The 21664-nt window shown below is 34.9% G+C and overlaps 4 protein-coding genes across 4 annotated transcripts; all 4 read right to left on the reverse strand.

The window, feature by feature from the left end:
• Positions 1–1488: 1488 nt before the first annotated feature.
• Positions 1489–2373, reverse strand: LOC110228409. Its single transcript, XM_021025852.1, has 3 exons — positions 2120–2373; positions 1677–2009; positions 1489–1584 (listed from the first exon to the last, which is right to left on the reverse strand). Exons 1-3 carry the CDS (start codon positions 2282–2284, stop codon positions 1534–1536), a joined length of 549 nt encoding a protein of 182 aa, XP_020881511.1. The 5' UTR covers positions 2285–2373; the 3' UTR covers positions 1489–1533.
• Positions 2374–9781: 7408 nt separating this feature from the next.
• LOC9313406 lies at positions 9782–10688 on the reverse strand. The gene has a single exon (XM_002877292.2). The coding sequence runs from the start codon at positions 10398–10400 to the stop codon at positions 9840–9842; it is 561 nt and encodes a 186-aa protein (XP_002877338.1). The 5' UTR covers positions 10401–10688; the 3' UTR covers positions 9782–9839.
• Positions 10689–17243: 6555 nt separating this feature from the next.
• On the reverse strand, positions 17244–17579 carry LOC9313407. The gene has a single exon (XM_002877293.2). It carries the CDS (start codon positions 17577–17579, stop codon positions 17244–17246), a length of 336 nt encoding a protein of 111 aa, XP_002877339.1.
• Positions 17580–20001: 2422 nt separating this feature from the next.
• LOC9313408 (protein BIC2) lies at positions 20002–20625 on the reverse strand. Its single transcript, XM_002877294.2, has one exon. The coding sequence runs from the start codon at positions 20532–20534 to the stop codon at positions 20184–20186; it is 351 nt and encodes a 116-aa protein (XP_002877340.1). The 5' UTR covers positions 20535–20625; the 3' UTR covers positions 20002–20183.
• Positions 20626–21664: the final 1039 nt, after the last annotated feature.

A 21664-nucleotide genomic window follows, 5' to 3' on the forward strand; every position in this document is an offset into this window, starting at 1 on the left:
CACTTTGTCAGTATTTTTGCATTTTTTTCTCTAGAGGCTGCAAACAAAAAAAAACAAAATAACACTTATAAAAACAACTTGTAAAAATTTCAAACAATGCCACGAATACTCAGTTTAAAACAATGCATTCCTTGTGAAGTAATAAAAGACATTACAATTTGTAAAACTTGTAATGTCTTTGCTTATATATGTACAAAAGAAATGCAACAATGCATTCCTTGTGAAATTAGTTTATAAAAACGAACAGATTGTTTTACAAAATTGAATTCTTACCTGTTTTCTTGTAGGAATATCATTATAAGAATTATCCCCTTGTTTACGCTTATTTGTCTGCAGGTGAAAAAAGTAAAAAAAAAAAGTCCCCTGTAAGTACTTTGAATATATTTCATTATAAACATTTCATTATAAACATTTAAAACATATCTCTAAATTGACCTTCATTTTGTAAGAAATCTTCTTTTATAATATTGAATACTAACCTCTTTTCTTTCTCTGACATATCTCTTCTTTCTACAGTATTTCTTACTTTCAGAACTTTTCTTACATGCCTCATTGTTTGTTTCAGAAACTGAAATTCCTTCCTTCTCCTTATCCTGACTATCTTCAGAGATAATATTGAAATTTGGAGTAGAGAAATTTGGGGTAGGGGTTTTATCCTATAAAAGTGTTTAAAACCATAGGATTAGTACCAAAAATGATTCTCAGATAATAATGAAATTTGGAGTAGAGAAATTTCGGGTAGGGGTTTTCAAAAAGTTGTTACACTTGTAAGATCTATATAAAATCTTTTTAAAACCCTTGTAAAACCCTTTAAAACACTTTAAAACCCCTTGTAAAATCCTTATAAAACCCTTGTAAAACATATTAACCCTTGTAAAACCGTTTAAAACACTTTAAAACCTCTTGTAAAACCATAGGATTAGTACCAAAAATGATACTCAGATATCAAGGACTTTTTAAACAAAAGTAGATCAATATACCTTTGCTGTAGGTTCAGCTGTATCATCTTCAGAACGAATCTTCTGGCTGTTTTCATCATCTCCAGCATAGCTCCCGTCCTCTGTGTTAGGCTCACGAATGGAATCTTCAAATGTACTAGGACCACATTCATCATCTTCTTTGTTATCACCATCGACATCAATTTCACCATCTCTACTTGGACCACATTCATCACCTTCTCTGCTATCACCATCAACACCAATATCACCATCTATATTGGGACAAGCTTTGTCAGACTGCTACAGAATCAAAACAATCATATTCAGTAAACAAAAAACAATATGTAACAAAAAAGTTTGGTTCAAGAGGTGTGTGTGTGAACAGTTAAGAACTTTTTAAAAACTTTGGTTCAAGAGAGTGTTGCCCAGCTATGGATCCTATAATAATAATAATACTTAACGGATCAAAAAAAGTTTGAATACCTTTGTAAGAACTTTTTAAAAAACCTTGTAAATTATTTAAGATGAGTTATAAAAACATTCTGAATACTTGTAAAAAGCTATCCGAATTTTGATTGAAAAGGATTTAATAAAATTATTCACATACCTCTTCTGTTCTGGCACATGTTTCTTCTTGTATATCAGACTGCAGAAAAAAGGATACAGATATCTTAATATATACTATATACACATGTAACTGACAAAAAAAAAAAAAAAAAAAAAATCCCATTTAATTACCTCTTTTTTTTTGCATCTCTCAGTCTCATCTTTTTCAAGACGGCTTTTAAGAACATACTCTATTACTGCAATCCTCCTGTTGAAGTCTTGAAGTAAATTTAGGATCTTGTCGAGTTTCTGGCTGTCAGACAAGTTGTTATTCATTGTTTGTTCCCCTATTTCTTGTAATACAGTAAAAATATCAACAAATCCAGCACTCCAATCAGTTGCTTTGAGTCTGTATCCATTTTGAACAAGACGAACAATTTCTTCGAAGTCTATGTCGTCTTCATGCGAACTAGCAACTAAATAGCTATATTCGTACGGGTTTCCAATCACTGTATTAACCTTGACCTGGCAAAAGAAAAGAACTTGTAAAACCTTTAAAAACTCTTGTAAAAATATGATATATGTTGAACATCAATCTTAAAACTAAGGCAATTAAAAGAGGGGATTCCACACACTGAGTTCATTTTTTTGACGACATCGACAACATGAGAAAATCTTGGTGTTTGAGTTGTTTCCCATTTCAAACACAAAGGATACTCAGATCTCGATGTAACACATTCTGTTGCAAACGCTGAGCCCAAAGATGGAACTGCGCTGAAGGTCCATAGTAGTATCGCCATTGCAAATCCCTTTACTTCATATGTGCCTCTTGCCCAAGTATTCTCATTTATCCGTTGGATGCTTGTAGCAAGAACCCTATATGCATGCTTGCCCAATGGTTGAGATGTGTAGATTGCGAATTCTGAAGCATGTACCTGTCTAGACAAAGGGATTTTCTCCAACGAACCTGGTGTAAAGAGAAAGGCTTCTGTCAAAATTACCATACCTAGACTCAGTTTCTCTTCAGCATCCAGCGGATGCAGCTGATTTGGTTCAAACAAACGTTTTTGGAGTTGTTCCAGCGTAAAATGCTCTTTCTGAGTCCAGAAATATGGAGCTTTTGATGGAGCTTTGCCTTTTCGAAGCATTTCACTATCAATCAGGTCACACTGAACACCTGTAAGTGAATACAAATTTGATATTAGAGTTTTATAAAAACTTGTAAAACACATTGTTAAATGTTTTTAAATACATTGTAAAACTTTTAAAACACATTGTAAATTGATTAAAAACTTACAAAACAAAACTAATTTAGATATACCTGTGGTAAGCAAGAATTCTCTCTCTGAGAATCGCATTGGCTGGGAGTCAAATGTGAACCAGAGATTCTTCTCCTTTAAAAGCAACCTTCGCTGCATCAAGAAGTGGAAAATCTTCCCCGAAAAATTAACTCCACTTCTTTTTGCTAGTTCAATAATAGGACCAAGGAAAGAGGCTTTAATTAGATTAAACTGTTCCTCCCCTAGTGCGAGCTCAACTTTTTTGACCAAATGCGTTTCGAAATGTTGAATAACAACAGCTCCAATGTTTGGTTCAAACCCGGGATTATATATACGGGGCGGTAGGTTAAGCACATCCAATGAGTCATTGTTAGACATCTGCGTAAAAACCAAGCATAAAAACCATATCAAGAATGTAAAACATTTAAAACGGTTGTAAAATACAGAAAAGGAATAATTCAGCATTTAAGACCTTTTTAAAACGGTTGTAAATTACAGCAAATGAATAATTCAGCATTAATAACGAACCTTTAAAAAATGTTGTAAAATCCACAGTTAACGGTTATAAAATCAAGAAATGGAATAAATCATAGAGGATATACCCTAAATCAAGCATTAAGAAGCATTTACAAGTTAAGAACGAACCTTTAAAAATGTTGTAAAATCTACAGTTCAAAATCAAGCAGTCAAATCAAGCGTTATCAGTCAATAATGAGATAAAAAAAGCTTCAAGAAGACCAAACTTTCACAGAAACACAGAATCTAACCACATAATCAAACCACAGAATCTAACTTCCAAAAGACAAACCTTTCAAAAAAGCTTCTAAAACATAGTGAGGAATCTAACCTGGAATCGATGTGAGACAGATCGAAATAAAACACAGACGGAGACGGAGACGCTGAGAAATCAAAATCGAACAAAAAGATGTTAACGCCGATCGAAATCGAACAGATCAAATCGAAAACGAACAACGAGATTTTACCACAGATAGAAAGCAAAATCGAAAGGAGACGCCGATTTGATATCGGAATCGAGATATCGGAATCGAGATCGGAAAATCGTCGCCGATCGAAATGAGAGAAAGAGAGAGAATGGTTGAGAGAACCGTGCAGATCTTAGGTTATGAAAGCAAGGGTACTTTGGTCATATTTGAATTAATTAAGGAGTATTTTTAAAAATGGCAAGCAAAAAGGGGCAATGTTAAAAAAGGGTGCGTGAAACAGGGCATTATTAACAATTTCTCTTATTTTTTTTAGGCTCCACATATCTTATTTACTAAAACAAAACTAAATTAATTCACATATTTTAAATTATTATTTTTCATCAAAAATTAATAATTAACAAAAAAATATATTAAATATGAAAAAACAAAACAATAAATATAAAACACAAAATATAAAACTTTTGAATTGAGATTAGAAAAATATAAAGTTAGATAATCATGTCTTAACATATAATGAGTAAATATTTTCTAATGGATACTAAATTCTATAACCGTAAGAACAGGAACCGAATCGGTACCAATCCAAAATATTTTGGATACCCGAAAATATCCAAAATATAATTATATAGCTAAAAATATTATTTTTTTGAATAATCAAAAATACCTCAAAACTATATAAAAATACTAAATAATAACCGAAAAATATCCAAAAATATTCAAAAATAACTGAAATATCCAAAAATATCTGAAGCAAAATACCCGAATGGATACTAAATTTTAAAACGGAAAGAACCGGAACCAAACCGAAATTGAACAAAAATTTCAAAATACCCGAATAGATACTAAACTCTAGAACCAAAATAACCGGAACCGAATGGAACCGAACCGAAACCGATCGGATAACCAAACTTCCAAGACTATACAACAATCACTTTTAAGAGTTATAATTATTTAGGTGAATTTAAAAAATAAGAGTTAAAAAAATACCAAATTTAAAGGTCCTAACTAAAAAAGTACTTCATTTTTTAAAAATACACATTTAGAATTTGAGAATATATTTGTTAAGTTTAAGTATCAGTTCATGATACCAATTAAAAAATAAGAAGGAATGAATACATATTATCATTTATAATTATAATATAATATAAATAGTTAAATTAATAAATTTGTCTATATTATTAAAGTTTTCTCAATTAAAAACTGGACATTTTTTTATATAAAAAATGAATACTTAAGAAATAAAAACTAATTATTAATGTGTGTTAAGAAAATTAACATAGATTGAAAAAAATAAAGGTGATTTGAAACAAAACAAAAAAACTATCCTAAACATCACAAATAAAAATAAAATAATTTACTCGAATAATAAAAATTCTAATAATAATATTTGAGAATGCTATTTAATAATTAGAAATAAGAATGATTTTGTTATAAAAAATAAACGTAGTTAAACACTAGAATAATTTTTATGATTTCTTAATTTACATATTTTAGAAAAGAGAATTTTGTATCTTTCAAACAATCAAGATAAAATGAAAAAATTTAATGTTAAAATCCGATGTTTGTGAATATATAAGAATGAGTTTATATATGAAATTTGTTGTTTATAAAACAATTTTACATGCACCAAAACATGGCTAAAGAAACCTTATGACAAAATATTTTCTCAGATTTTCTGATGTTTGCTTTAGTAAAAATATCATGCAACGTTTAAAATATAATTAAGTATTTGAAGATAGGAAGGAGAAAAAATATACAATCTATCTTGAGAACTAATTCAAATTTGAGTATGTTCTATGTGAGTCAATATAAGGTGAAAAAGAGTCGATATTAGGAGACGATGAGTGAATCATAGAAGATAACGAGAAAAATTGTAGTGAAAAGTGAGAGAATGTTTTTACTACTTTGGAAAGATAATGCATATGAATAAAGTAAAAAAAAAATTAAAATTTAATTTGTAAAATTTATATTCAAAGATTCGAATTGATAAAACCTTCAAACTAAAATCCCGCGCAACACGCGGGTACATAATCTAGTCATATTGAAAACGATGAATGTATCAAAATTACAAGAACCACAAAAACATAAAGAACAGGGAACTCCCAAAATAGAGCTGCAAAAAAAAAAAAAAAAAAAAAGGAGAAACAGAGCCTTAGAGCATCTCCAATGGTGAGAGCACCATTCTTTTAAGAATAAAATTTTCAAATTTTATTGATGAGAGCTTTTGTTAATTTTTTTAATTTTGCAAAGTCCAATGGTAGGCTCTCTTTGTGAGGTTCTCAGAAAAAAATTAAATTATTTTTTAATTATTTTATTTCATAAAACTGAAAAATATTACAATTCATAACATATTAAACATACAATAATTTCATATATTTGAAAATAAATTTGCAAAAGCTTTGGTGATTGATTGTTTTGTGGTAGAAGCAAAGAAAAATTAAGGCGATGGTTGTTTTTGTAGTTGAAGCAAAGAACAATAATAGAAAAACTTGATTTGTGAGATATCGAAAGACGATTCCATTATTTATAGCAAAGGCAAAACATACAAAGAATAAAGTTTGTGGTACACATTCATTCTAGCTTATTTGTGGTACACAATTTTCATAAATTATTAGTGGTACATATACAAGTCTCCTTTTCTTTTCTGTCTTGGCACTGTCTCCTTTGGCATCTAGACAACACACCACTTGCACACATTGGTCTCTTTGGCATCTAGCAAAAAAACACTTGCACAAGTTGGTCTCTTTGGCATCAGACAACACACCACTTCGTCCCAAACACTACTTTAACCGGTGACATATCAAGACAAGTTACACAACAAGATAAATTTTCCATGAATCGCAATAAGCTAAATCGAAGTGAAGTGAAGTCAAAAAGGAAGGTTAAGTAACAAACATAACACAATGGTTTCCTTGAAGTCAGCCACATAGACCAAAATCAGTTTATGTCAATTGAAATGAACATATCATACATTACAAAGCAATATCATACATTACAAAGCAATATCATTTGTGGACCAGGAGCCGAAGGAATCATCGTCGTTTCGTTTCGCCAAAGAGAGAAAGAGAGCGAAAAAAAGAGAGCGTTTCGCGAAAAATAGAAAATGGCAAAGTATTTTCTTTCACACATTTTTTTTTCAGTTTTGTCAAACAAAACACCCATTTAGAACGTGACACGTACACGTCTCTCTTCTCTTTCAAAGTTTCTCTCAAGAGAGACAGCTCTCTCTGTAAAAACGATTTTTTATTTAATTTTTCACAATTTCATTCTGAGAACCCATTGAGAGAACTCCATTATTGAGCCATTGGAGATGCTCGTAGCTCCCATAAAGTCGATCCTGTTCGAGTCGATTATGTAACCATGCTGGACCACCCGAAACCAAATACGAGGTAAGACGGCCTTCTCGAGTCACATTACAAGCGATATCCTTAGCCAATAAATTGGCTTTCGGTGGAGAGAGTTTGAAACTAATTCCTCGCATCACCCGTATCACTGTAGTTATTTTGTCCAACTGCGACCGGTATTTAGGCCATGCTCCCGGAGCCTCAATCGCTGCAATCGCCGTCCCACAATCTGACCAAATTTCGCATGATTTGATTTGTAAATCACGAAGGCTCTGTAACACCAAAGTAAACCATGTAACTCTGCCGCAATACGGTTCACCATTGGCAAAAATGCATCCCTAGAATGAAACAAAGCCTGCCCCGAGTGGTCCCGTAAAAGCCACGCACCACCACAAAAAGCCTTGTCATTCACCCAGGAGACATGAACATTACACTTTAATACTCCTACCGCCGGTTTAAGCCATCTATTGACTCCGCTCCTGTGCCGATGGTTCTCTCGCTGCACTTCCTGCATGAGAATGTTATTTTGTTTAGTCCATTCTTCTGCGTCTTCAATAGCAGAGGCTAGAAGAATGTTGTGATCATTCCATATCTCCCATAGTATCCAAGGAATCGCTTGCCTTATGTGTAAAGGTAATTCACTTTTCACCATAAGTTTCATGACATAGTCAATGTTTTCATCAATGGCTGCAGAGAAACCTTGATCCGGTAAAGGTAGGCTCGTGTTGACCCAAACCTGAGCTGCTAAAGAACATCCAAACAAAACATGTGTAACCGTCTCTTCTTCAAGTTTACAAATCTGGCAAATCGGATTAACCTGCAGCCCATGATTACGTAAGCATTCTGCTACTGCCACTGCTCCTGACAGAACCCGCCAAAGGAACAATTTAATTTTTGGAGCCGTTGGAATGTCCCAAACCTTTTCCTTAATCTTGTTGTTGGCCCGCAGGTTCCATGATATTACTTCCATAGCTGCAGCTTCCCGATTAAGAACCCAATTTCCACTCTTCACTGAATATCTTCCATCTGAAGTATAAGCCCATATAGATCGATCATGTAAATTCACAGCTGGTGGAAAAGAGAAAATTTATAATGCGGTTCAGTACGAATTTTTCGTGACAGATTATCCACTTTAACATTTGTACAACGTGAAACTAAAGGTAAAGTGAAATTAGAAAATTATTCTTTGTCTCTTTAAACTCCTCCAAATACACTGAAAATGCTAGCCATTTGGTCGGAGAAGACACCATCTTTCCCAAGTCTGAATAATCTGTATAAAACTACGTTTTGGTTGTCAGTACCATATCACCTTAAGCTTTTAAATTAAGAAATATTAATTAAGCCTGTTGTTAATAGGTTTTTTTAGTAACATTTTGGTTTAGAAAAAAAAACTTAAACGAAAAAAAAATTTCTTTATTTTTTTTCTAAATGTAAAATTATATTCACAAAAAAACGTTTGTACAAAATTTTCTCTTTGATTGATTCCATTGTTATTTTCTCTTTTGTTTGCTTGCTATGGTACGTGATTTTAATTACAAAATCGAAAACATTGTTGTGGATCTTCTACAAACTGAAAACCTTTATGATCTCACCATTTCTGCTAACACAACTGTTGCTCCACCGGCGTATATTTTGGTTATTTCGTCCGACAGTGGTTATTTGTAAATTTTGTATAAACTTCGTCTATCTGGGTTTACCACGAGAAACATGGAAAAATGTAGCTTTAAAAATTTTCTTCATGACTCTTGGAATTGAGCCGAAGACTCTCAAAGAATTTACCAAAGTCAATCCAGCTGGTTATGGTTTATTGTCTCACCAAAATTCTTAAGGTATTTTTATATCGAGGAGGCTAGATATGGTTTAAAGTTTATCTTAACTCTAGTTTAAGAATAGATTTGTAGTTTTTATCCGAAAATCCTTATTTCTCTCTTATCTCTATTTAAAGAATGGATCTGTAGGGTTTTTTTTTTTTTTAATGACTTACGTGATCATCAATACTTTTTCGGTCCAAAGACTAAACATGAGGTCCGGAGAAACCATGTTAGAATTTAAATTTCGGTGGCAAATGCTACTCGAACCCAAGTGGCGGAGATTTTTTTCTCTCATTTACTACTAGACCAAGATGACTTGGTTATAAGTGACTCTGAAATAAGTGATGCAAATATTTTGATTTGGTTGTTATAAATATTTATGTGTTAATTGCAAAAGTTGATATTAAATTTTACATCAATAATATAAATTTTTTTTTTTGGTGATTACATCAATAAGACAATAATATAAATGATGTTAGTATTTGATACTGTTATAACATTTGAAGTAAATTACCGTATTAGTTTTAAATAAGCAATGATAAAATTAATCTAATTAATTTACAGAATAATAATTATTAGATGTATTTTTATAATTTAGGTGATTTTAAAAGTTTTTTAGGCCCAAATACTAATCATGATTAGAGACCCGAGAAAACCATGTTCAAATTCTGTTGCAAATTCTTAATCCTTGTAGTAATTTATAAGTCCAAAATAAAATGAATTTCTAAAATACTTGGGTTTTCCATAATTAACAAAATAATTAGCATTGGGAAGCATTGTTGAATTGCTGCATCGTTTATATCCCCCGGTCGATTATATAATTAAATGGTATTTTTTTTTTCTGGTAAAGAAATAGTATTTTTTCTGATAGTCATCTCGAATTTAAATTTAACTAAAAAGGTAAAAAGACTTTTTGAATAAGTGAAAAATATTAAATTAACCACAACCTAAAAATGGTACAATAATAATTTATCTTTTAAGTAAGAAACAAATCCATCTGAGACTTATTCTCTTGACCAATAATATCAAGAAAAACAGGATCAACGGTAACAAAACTATCCACGTGAACCCTAAAACTATGATCCAACCACATAACCTTAGCCGCTCCTTCAATAGTAAGCTTAGCCTCAAGTTTCATCTCTCTCTTCGCCACGTCAGAAAAGAACTGCCGCGCGTGTTGCGCAAGCTCCATACCATCGAGACGCGCCGGTAACCGGAGAAGCTGACAAGATCTCGCCGGCTGCGAACCAGCCTTGACCTCAGCCGAGCCAAGAACCGTGCCGTCGTAGAGGATTGTCATGGTGGTGGATGAGTAATGGATGGCTGCGATGTTAGGGTTAGTGACGTGTACGGTAAGCATTAGCTCTGCGTCGAGGACAGGGAGGTTTAGTTTCAGTGAGGTTAGGTCTATAGAGATAAGGTGGAATGTTGGATCTTTTGGCTTGGCACTTAGGAGAGAAGCTGCTGCTGTTGCTGATGCTGCTCCGATTAAGGCTGAGCTCCAGCTCCATTTTACCTTTTGGTCCCTTGACCCCATCGCGAAATTACAGTCTATGTCCTTGTGATTTGAGGAGGAGAACTTCGTTTTTTATTTGGCGACCAGAACAAGGGAGTTATCAAGATAGAGAAGAGCTTTAGACAGAAACTTGAAAATACCGAAATAACCTTGGATTTTGTATCTGTTGTAGTAAATGCGAAAGGGTATTTCGGTAATTTCGATCTAGTGGTCACGGACAGGCTTTGTTTTTTTCACCAATTGCAAGTTGTATAACTTGTAAGCTGATAGGTAAAGTATTTATCAATAAAATGGTTTTGGACATTTGTTTAGATTAGAAATTTATAGATGGTATACTTTTTCTTAAGCATGTTAAACTCATATATAGAATCCGATATGGCTAATCCGATTTGTTTATTTGTTCTTTGTTGAGAATTCTCTCTCTCTATAGAGGTATAAAAACTTGTGAAATGTGCATTACATTTGAGGGAAGCGAAGCTTCACTAGTTTTGTTTAGACAAAGAGTGTGAAAAAAGAAAGGTGCATGGAATACGAATTTCACAGAGTAAGCCGCGAAGAGTTCATGGACGAAGTTGGTCGTCTAAAACGTGTAATTAGGAGACTCTAATAGCGACAAGGATATGATGGTAGGAAACAGAATTCTATTAGTTAACTCAGGACACGAGATTTTTTTTTAAAAAAGAATAGCAAATCAGTTGGTTTAATCATTAATAAAGTATGAAGAAGATGGCATTATTGAAATCTGTTGAAATTAGGCACTCATAGGTGATGATTGTAATTCAAAAGCATATACGAAACAAAACCAAAAAAAAACTAAACAAAAAAGGCTATTCCACATAGAACTAAAAGGAATCAAGTACACCTAAGTATGAATGAATCAAGTCCGAGGTAGGAACCATCGAGCATCCTTGATATTCAAGTTATCGAGTCTAGGGAAGCGTTTGAAGGTCTTGGTTGCAACATTGAACACACAAATGTCCAGATCAAAAGGGTCCCGGTTCCCGGAGACGGCAACGGTCATGACGGGTGAAATAGATAGAGTTTGGTTGGATACCAAGAGTTCGGATCACCACCAAGAGAACCTACCTCATGAAGATAAGGGCCTTAGTCATAAGGAACATTCTTGTAGAGGCGTAAGCTATAAGGATATGTAAATACAAATAGTATAGGGATCTATATGTAATTAGTTTCTAGGTTAAGCTTAAGCCTTAGTATATATATGTGTAATCATTCTCATTAATAAAATATAACATTCAGCATTTACATGGTATCAGAGCTTTACGCTCCAAAGACCTAAAACACAAACCTAATTTTTTTTTTTTTCACAGCCGTCGCCTCTCTAAATCGCCATGGCTGCTCTCGCCAACAACGCCAACACTGTCCCGCTTGCTACCACAACTGTTCTTCACATCAACATGTCGAATGTCACAAAGCTTACAAGTTCAAACTACATGATGTGGTCTCTCCAAGTCAAGTCATTACTCGATGGTTATGGTTTCGCCGGTCATCTTGACGGGACGACCACTGCTCCGCCACCTACTGTTGCCGTTGCCGGTGTTGACACTGAAATCCCGGATTTTGTTCGCTGGACACGCCAAGACCGATTGATCTACAGTGCGTTGATTGGTGCCCTTTCTCCGGTCATTCAACCTGCTGTCTCACGTACGGTTACTACTACTCAAATCTGGAAGAAGCTTGTATCGGTCTATGCTAATCCAAGTCGTGGCCACATCAAGATCATCAACAACCAGATCGATGTCTACACCAAAGGCACCAAATCCCTTGACGAGTATATCATGGGACTTACAACAAAGTTTGATCAACTTGCAAATCTTGGTAAGCCACGTGAGTATGAGGATCAAGTTGAATGTATTCTTGCAGGTCTCCCAGAGGAATACAAACAGGTCATCGACCAAATTGAAGGCAAAGATCAGCCTCCGTCTCTTGCTGAAGTCCATGAGCGTCTTCTCAATCATGAAGTGAAGCTGTTGGCTGCGGCGGACAAAATGGCTTTGGCCATCCCTGTTACGGCGAATGTTGCTCAGCAACGTCAACAAAACAACACAATAATCGTGGCAACAACAACAACAAGAAGCAATACAACAACAACTATGGTAACTCCTCCTCCTTCTATCCGCAATCGCAGCAACGCTCTCCGCGTCCCTACCTTGGCAAGTGCCAAATCTGTAACACGCAGGGCCATAGTGCGAGGAGATGTCCTCAATTTCAACCGCAAATGCCAATGGCCCCACCGCAGCTCAGCCCGTTTCGTCCTTGGCAGCCGCGAGCTAATCTCGCTGTTGGTGGCTCCTACTATGATCCGAATCCGTGGCTCCTTGATAGTGGAGCCACTCACCACATGACTTTGGATCTTCACAATCTATCACTTCATGAACCGTACAACGGTGGTGACGATGTCATTGTGGCTAATGGTTCACCGCTGCCCATTACACACACTAGTTCAAAACTCCTTCCCTCTCAAACACGAGCTCTTAATTTAAATCGAGTTTTATGTGTTCCCGATATTCACCGCAACTTGATTTCGGTATACCGTTTATGCAATATTAATGGTGTATCCGTTGAATTCTTCCCCGCTTCGTTTCAGGTGAAGGATCTCAGCACGGGGGTTCCATTAATACACGGCAAAACTAAGAATGAGCTTTATGAGTGGCCAGCGACACCGCAACAGATTGCTGCGTTGACGACTTCAACTGCTCCCAAAGCTTCTCTTCAAGTGTGGCACTCTCGACTAGGCCATCCCTCTTCTTCTCTTTTAAACACTATGCTTTCTAGTTTTAAACTTCCTCTTTCAAGTTTTTCTTCAAAAACATTGTCTTGCTTGGATTGTCATCTTAATAAAAGCCATAAACTTCTTTTTTCTCAAAATTCAATCGTTTCAACACGACCCCTTGAATATCTTTATTCAGATGTGTGGACATCGCCAATTCTTTCTAGTGACAATTTCAAATACTATCTCGTCATTATTGACCATTTTACAAGATATACTTGGCTTTATCTTTTGAAACGCAAGTCTGATGTGAAGATGGTTTTTATAGCTTTTAAAGTTTTGGTTGAGAATAAGCTAGAGAAGAAGATCGGGACGTTATTCTCGGATAATGGAAGAGAGTTCTTAGCTTTACGGGAGTTCCTGTCCACAAGTGGTATCACTCATTTAACGTCGCCGCCTCATACTCCAGAACATAATGGAGTTGCAGAGAGAAAGCATCGACATGTAGTGGAGTCCGGACTCACTCTTCTCTCTCACGCGGCTGTCCCGACAAAGTACTGGCCTTATGCTTTTGCAACAGCTGTCTATTTGATTAATCGACAACTCACATCAGTCCTCTCTCAAGAGTCACCTTTTTACAAGCTTTTTGGAGCACAACCAAACTATAACAAGCTCAAGGTTTTTGGATGCCTTTGCTTTCCATGGTTGAAACCTTATACAAGACACAAGCTTGAAACTCGCTCGCAACAATGCGTCTTTATGGGATACTCATTGTCACAAAGTGCCTACCTTTGTCTTCATGTTCCCACTGGAAGAGTCTATACGTCACGGCATGTACAATTTGTGGAAGATCAGTTCCCGTTTTCAACAGTCCAAGAATCGTCTCAGCTCACGCCTACAACAGACTCAATGGTCTCGTCGCCGGTGGTCACTTCGATAGTCACTTCGCCATCACTAACGCCGATTAATGGAACCCCGGGCTCAGTCCTTCACTCATCGTCGCCATCGTCGTCCTTTTCCTCCTCGCAGCCATTGACGTCACAGGTATCCCCGACAAACTCTCATACATCTTCTTCTTCCTCTTCTCAAGCCTCTGAGCCCACTGCTCCTCATAATGGGCCACAAACCCAGGCCCAGCCAAACCAAATGTCAAGTGAGCCCACTGCTCAAGAACAAAATGAACCTAATCCCACGGTTCAGTCCCGACCTACCTCTGTCACCTCCGCAAACCGCATAACACAACCAACGTCACCATCGAGCTCCCAAAATACACAACCAAATATACCAGAAATCCAACCCGCTCAACCACCGGAAAATGTTCACAAAATGCAAACTAGAGCCAAAAACAACATCTCAAAGCCAAAACAAAAATTTAATCTTCATGTTGCAGGGATTTCTAAGTCCACTGAACCACGGACTGTTATTCAAGCCATGAAGGATGAGCGTTGGCGCAAGTCAATGTCTGAAGAGTATGATGCCCAAATTGCAAATCACTCTTGGGATTTGGTACCACCACAGCCACAACAGAATATAATCGGCTCACGTTAGATTTTTACAACAAAGTACCATCCGGATGGTCGGCTACAACGTTACAAGTCTCGTCTTGTTGCCAAGGGTTGTAATCAACGTTATGGTGTAGATTATGCTGAAACATTCAGTCCTGTTATCAAATCTACGACAATACGGTTGGTCCTTGATATTGTTGTTGCGTCCTCTTGGCCTATCAAGCAGTTAGATGTCAACAACGCGTTTCTACAAGGTGAGCTAAGTGAGGAAGTTTATATGGCGCAGCCGCAGGGATTTGTAGACAAGGATCGCCCACACCATGTTTGTAAGCTAAGGAAGCCAATTTATGGACTAAAGCAAGCTCCCCGAGCTTGGTACATGGCATTAAAGACACATCTCCTACAAACGGGCTTCACCAACTCCTTAGCCGACACATCCTTGTTTATCAAGAGTACCGATAATACGTTCACATATGTTCTAGTTTATGTAGATGACATTCTTGTCACCGGCAACAACAAGCTAGTGATTGCCCCAAGTCCTCCGCTCTTTTGCTGACCGATTCTCCATTAAAGATCCTACTGATCTAACTTATTTTCTTGGAATCGAAGCAACGCGCACAGCAGCTGGCCTCCACTTAATGCAACGTAAGTATATTGTTGATCTTCTCACAAAGAATAACATGCTTGAAGCCAAGCCAGTCTTGACACCATTACCGGTTTCACCGAAGCTCACTCTACGAGTTGGATCTTTTCTCAAAGATTCCGCGCAGTACCGGTCAGTCATTGGCAGCCTCCAATACCTTTCTTTTACAAGACCAGACATCTCGTATGCGGTCAATCGCCTCTCGCAGTTCATGCATCAACCAACAGAGGATCATTGGAATGCCGCAAAACGAGAGTACTCCGTTATCTTGCAGGTACCCTAACTCATGGAATTTTTCTCCGGGCTTCTTCTCCACTTACTTTACATGCATTCTCTGATGCGGACTGGGCTGGAGATTCTGATGACTATGTCTCTACCAATGCGTACATTGTTTATTTGGGGAATAACCCGGTCTCATGGAGTTCTAAGAAACAGAAAGGTGTTGCGAGATCGTCAACGGAAGCGGAGTATAGGTCGGTCGCAAATGCAGCATCTGAGGTCCGTTGGCTCTGTTCCTTGCTTACTGAACTTGGCATTCCAATTCACAAAGCTCCGGTTATATATTGTGACAACATCGGTGCCACATACCTTTGTGCCAACACGGTCTTCCACTCCCGTATGAAACATATTGCTTTGGATTATCACTTTGTTCGGAACCAGATTCAATCCGGCATGTTACGCGTCTCCCATGTGTCGACAAAGGATCAATTAGCGGATGTGCTTACCAAACCATTACCGCGTGCTCAATTCATTACTGCATGTTCCAAGATTGGACTCACAAGAGCTCCTCCATCTTGAGGGGGCGTATAAGGATATGTAAATACAAATAGTATAGGGATCTATATGTAATTAGTTTCTAGGTTAAGCTTAAGCCTTAGTATATATATGTGTAATCATTCTCATTAATAAAATATAACATTCAGCATTTACATAAGCTGTAGTCATTATACAAACTACGGTTTTCAAAATTGTGCTCTTAATCAACAAAACTTCCCCTGCTGTTATAACCGCAATGCTAGAAGGAGAATGGTCTCCGAAAGGAGAAAAAATTGGGGATGGGATTCTCCCAGTGACATCTTGTAAACCTTGTTTTCTAGACGATTCTATCGTGCCCGAAATCCGGTTATTCTGATAAACGTCTTCACTGAAAAATCCGCCATAACAATAGTCAAAAACAAGTTCCAACAAGGATAAATGTCATCACTCATCACTATCTCCAAAACGAAGCCTTCTACGAGAATGCTCACCTCCGTGAAAGTCTCACATCATGCCTTAGCAAAATAACATCGTTGGAATCATAACAAAGAATCCTTTCAAATCTATATGTATGACAGCCGCCTCACTGAGCACATTCTGACTCAAACTAAAAAGATCTTATTGAGCACTCGCACTCTCTTACAAACCAAGTTCCAACACACTCTAGAATTGAAACTCTATCATATTTTATTCTTAATGTAGCCATAATTGTAGCATAGCCTTCACCAAAAGCTTATAAGTTTAGCTACTTACAAATCATATCATCAATTCTATTAACAGTAAATCACAAATTTGTTTTTGATAAAATGTGATGAAGTCTTAAAAAACAGAAAAAATGAAACTAACCACTAGTAATTTACAAAAAATCTTAAAGAAAAACACATAACAAAGGGCAAAGAAAATAAAAATCAAAGCATGTCTTTTTTGTTAATTAATTACAGCTTTGAAGAATTAATGGTCGAGATCCTTATATATCTCTTTGTCAGGATATAAGATCCCTCCCAACCAAGAATCAAACTAGGGGTCAACCTTCTCGCTCCCAACAAAGAGTCTCACAACCAGTAGCCCAATTTTTATTTATTATAGTAAACACATATTATTTCGTACTTATAACATAATCATTTAGGTAATGATTAACAAATCACTAAAAGAATGATGGTCTTATTAGAAATATTAATAATATGAATTACGTTACATGAGAAAAAAAAATCTAATGATTGAAAAAAATGAGATTAAAAAATGCCTATTAATTTGCATGTAATTTTAAGTACGACACGATAGTAGAAACGCATAGGAAATAAAATCCCAAAACAATCTTCGGGAAGACCGAGTAGAATAATGCAACATTCTTTTTTTATATCTTTCAAATTGCCTTGTTTTAGTGACTCTACACAATCAGGAATTTTTCTTGCGTCTGCCACACAAGACATTGGATTTGGCAGCAACCCTTTCTCTGACATTGGAGCCATAGCAAAATCATTATTACCTTTCGTATCTTCAGAAAGTGATAGCATCACAACCATCACTGTTAAGATAGACATACACACTCTTTGTATCCTCTCACCCATTGTTAAATGTTTGTACAATTTGTATTTTGTTTTGTGATGCTACTATGACATTGTTTATAGTATTTATATACCTTGTATGGTTATTAAATTACTTGATAGACGATATATATTGCCTTTTTCATAGATTGTGTACATGCATGTGTTAGTTGTCCTCGAACATTGTACGTTGTTGAGAAAAAGAATACAATGTATTTAATAAAATAAAGAAGAATACAATGTAATGCATCAACTTTTTTTTTTCGGGTCAAAAGTATTGTGTTAACCATTTATGACAAGTTTATATATATTAAAGGAAACAATTTATTCGATTAAGATTTTTGTAAAAAGATTATTTTCTTTTTCCTTCTTAATTCATACTAAAATGTTATCAAGTAATTAAAGAAATACTATTTTTATTTATAATAAATGTTTTAAAAACAATTATGATGTTTTTGATATAAAACTAAAAACTGTATATTATGTATTATTTTCAATCATAAATAAAACATAAAATTGAAATGTTTTTAACAAAATGATATATAAATAAATAAATAAAGAATTCTAGATGAAATAAAATATAAATACTCTAGAAAAAAGTTTTCTAAATTATCTAAATATATAGAGAACTCTTGTTTTTTTTCTTAAGTTTTAAAAGAACATGTATTACTCACTTATGGTGGGTCACTAATTTGTCAAAAAATTTGTGGGAAAATTACAACGATTTAGCAAACTATTGACGGTTACCTATTTGTGTCAAGCGAATGGCGGCGAATTTGTAATTGTCGCTAATCTACCGCAACTTGGTGTTTGCAACACTTTCAGCCGTTGCTATAATCATGTTTTATTATTGGTTCTAGCTTCTAAGTTAGACTGGAAGAGTATTTATGTTCATCTCAGTGCAAGTCAACTGTAGTTAATAGAAAACTAAGTGAAAAATTGTTAGAGGTGCCGCTTCTTTGATATCTTCTTTCAAATAAAAAATACACCTTTTCTAGTCATTTTCATTTATGCATTCTTCTAATTTTTAATGACCATTTTATTTTATTTTTTAAATATTTAAGTCAACAAAATGAAAAAGTGAATTTTTCTGCCAAAAAATTTCCCAATTTCCTGCCAAAACAAGATTCTGACAAAATTTCCCGCCAAAAAAATTCTTGACAAAACATTTTCGGCCAAAAATTAATGATCCCGAAATTTTTGTCGGGAAACGTGACTGTGTATCGACCTAATTATGTATATAGTATGAGAGAATATATTGTATTGCGATGGATAGTTTTCTAATTCTCGGAGATTCAAACATTTTTCTTCTTCTTTATTTGATAACTAAAACGTTTTCATCTTGTAATATCCCTAAGGAAATAGTAACATCAGAAACTTAAAAGAGTGGCGCTCGGAGATGTAGGCTCTACCAACTAAATTTATGTATTTCTTAAGGAATAAGCTATGGTTCAAATTCGGGAAACTACGAATCAAAAAATCTATAATCTTCTTATTTAGTAAAAGAAATTAAAAATGGGCATTAAAGAATCATAATATTAAAAATCAAAAAAAAAAAAAAAAAATTAAAAATCCTTAGACATAGTAAGACACGCTTCAAGTGGACACGTTATGCAGGAAAAGATTCAATTGATTTCGGACAAACTACTTGAGAATGGAGAAACTTCGGATTACCTTTCACAAACTCTAAGATGCCGGTTGATGGTTCGTGGAAACAATCAGATCCTACCATGGGTTTAGATGGTGGTGCTTTTGGGGAGACGAACATATTGTTCTAGCAAAATATTATCGTACTCGCCCTTTTCCACTACACGCGGAAATAGAAGCTTTGTTATGGGCTATGCAATGTATATTCTCAAATAGGATTGACTGCCAGGTGTTCGAAACAGATAGTACAGAGCTAGTGTCGATATTGAAGTCGCCTGAGGAGTGACCCGCTTTCTCCAATCTTCTAGATGAGATTGTTTTGCTTCATGACCTTTTCCTTTTTTTTTCTCTTTCTAGTATTCTCCGCTCTTGTAATGCTAAGGCAAATTGTCTAGCTCGTCATTCTATATCTTTATTTTTAGAAATCTCTTGTGTAAACAATTTTTTTCCAGATTAGATTACCAATCACGGAGTGAATTTTTAATTAATGTGTAGTTGAAAAAAAAAGAATCATAATAATAGAGAGTTTTTGATGATAACGTTGAAAACTCAAAATCTAAAGCTGATCACAAAATGTCATGATAGGAAGAAAAAAAAGTTGATCACAAAATGTCATGATAGAAAAAAAAAATGAAAGTTTAGGAAGAAAAATAAAATTTAAAAAGCTGACTTGCATGTTATTAGAAAAACATGAATCCTTCACTATATAATTCGCAATCAATATCTCTTAATTTTCTATAGCAAATAAATTAATCATCCAACGTTTACAAAATTAAACTATATAAATAGCCAAAAATAAGTTGTCTCACCGGCAATTCCATTTACAAATCAATTCAATTAGACAAGTACTATATGAAACTTTGAATAATTGTATCAATAGTTCAAAATTCCAAAATCAATGTGAAGATAAGGTATCTAATAAACATTCAAAATCATGACGAGAGGTATTATTTGCATAAACATTTCTCTAAGACAATGAAATCAACAAGAACTCTCAACTCGAAGGCGTTGAGGCCTACTTCCTCTAGTTCCGGCATCGTCTCCGGCGTCAGCCATTAACGCAGCTCGAGCAGAAACAATCTGACTAGACGTAAAAGCTGCGTCGAAGGTCGAAAAATCCATCCATCCCATAAGTAATCCTTCTTTCCCCCAACTATCCGGTATAGGAACTTTTCCGGCAACTTCTTCTCTATGTCTCTTTAGCCTTTCACGTCCCGACAACACCGTTGTCTCTGGCAAACATGTTTTCGTGGCTGTCTTGTTTTGTTTCCGGTGAGAAGATCCCGGAGAGATTGGTTCCTTGGATTCTTCAGGCAAATGGGTGTTCTTCATTTTGAACTCTTTTCTGTATTTTTTTGCAATAGAGATTTTTATTGGTTTCAACGTGTGTGTTGTATATATAAAAATGTTGAGATTTAGAGAGAAATAATGAAAAGAAGAAAAATAATATACAAGGTTGAAAACGAAGGAGAATGTGACAGAGATTTGTGGTGGCCGTGTCTTCTTGTAGGATCACATATGGTCGTTGACGTTTCTACGTCTCATGGCATGTTTTTTTTGTTGTGATTTCTTTATTTATTTGATGAGTTAGCTACATTTTAACATAAATTATTATTTATGGACATCACATAGATGATAAAAATAACAGGTTATTTAAACATATAGGATTCGATTGGTAACATAGTTAAATATAACGGTTCAGAATTTTTTTAGTGGTTGTTGAGAAAACATTTTAACAGAAAACGGTTAAACATAGTAAGATAAAAAGTGGTTAAGTTAAACCAAGCGGCTAAATTATTGGTAATTGATAATAAACGGTTGAATACTAAAAAAAGTTGTTATATAAAATAAATTAAAATATGAATAATATTCAAGAAAAAGATATTTCTATTTTTAAAAATTCCTTTAGATGATAGTATATGAGAATATTAATATTTTAAATTTTTAAAACTTAAAAAATACAAGAAAAACTCTAACTGTTTCGTTTACAACAAAACAACTTAATCTTTACGTGGCTGGCAACCATTTCCTCCAACCACTATTTCAAACCGCTTCTTCTAATCGCTATTGATTGGTATCTTTAAAATGGTTCGTTTGCAAAAGAAACTGTTAAAGGTTACTAATCAAACTCAAATCAATATGTTGTAGCATTTTAGTTATACATTCATTATTTTTGGCCCCTTCCCCTCTAAAAGAAAAAGGTTGTGCATTCATTATATTTTACTTACTTTATTGACATAGGAAATATATATTTAATTTATATCAAAAAGAAAAGATATATATTTAATTGATATGTGTGGTTTTGCTACATCCTAGATATTTTTTTGGGTCTCTCTTCTCAGATCTTTCGTTATTTCCACTTTGGGAAGAAAACTAGGTAGCAAGAAGAATCAATTTTGTCTCTCCTTTACGTCACAACTCACACGCCATGAAAGGCACATCTTTATTTTTTCCTCACCAGT

Source organism: Arabidopsis lyrata (assembly GCF_000004255.2).
Source record: "Arabidopsis lyrata subsp. lyrata unplaced genomic scaffold ARALYscaffold_5, whole genome shotgun sequence".
In the NCBI taxonomy this organism is placed as follows: domain Eukaryota; kingdom Viridiplantae; phylum Streptophyta; class Magnoliopsida; order Brassicales; family Brassicaceae; genus Arabidopsis; species Arabidopsis lyrata.

Bases quoted from the DNA above. Each gene is read 5' to 3' on its own strand.
- LOC110228409 (XM_021025852.1), bottom strand. From the start codon at position 2,284: ATGGCGATACTACTATGGACCTTCAGCGCAGTTCCATCTTTGGGCTCA. The intron at 2,010-2,119 runs GTGTGTGGAATC...TTCTTTTGCCAG, and splicing joins TCGTCAAAAAAATGAACTCA to GTCAAGGTTAATACAGTGAT. The intron at 1,585-1,676 runs GTAATTAAATGG...TTTTTTCTGCAG, and splicing joins AGAGATGCAAAAAAAAAGAG to TCTGATATACAAGAAGAAAC.
- LOC9313406 (XM_002877292.2), bottom strand. From the start codon at position 10,400: ATGGGGTCAAGGGACCAAAAGGTAAAATGGAGCTGGAGCTCAGCCTTA.
- LOC9313407 (XM_002877293.2), bottom strand. From the start codon at position 17,579: ATGGGTGAGAGGATACAAAGAGTGTGTATGTCTATCTTAACAGTGATG.
- LOC9313408 (XM_002877294.2), bottom strand. From the start codon at position 20,534: ATGAAGAACACCCATTTGCCTGAAGAATCCAAGGAACCAATCTCTCCG.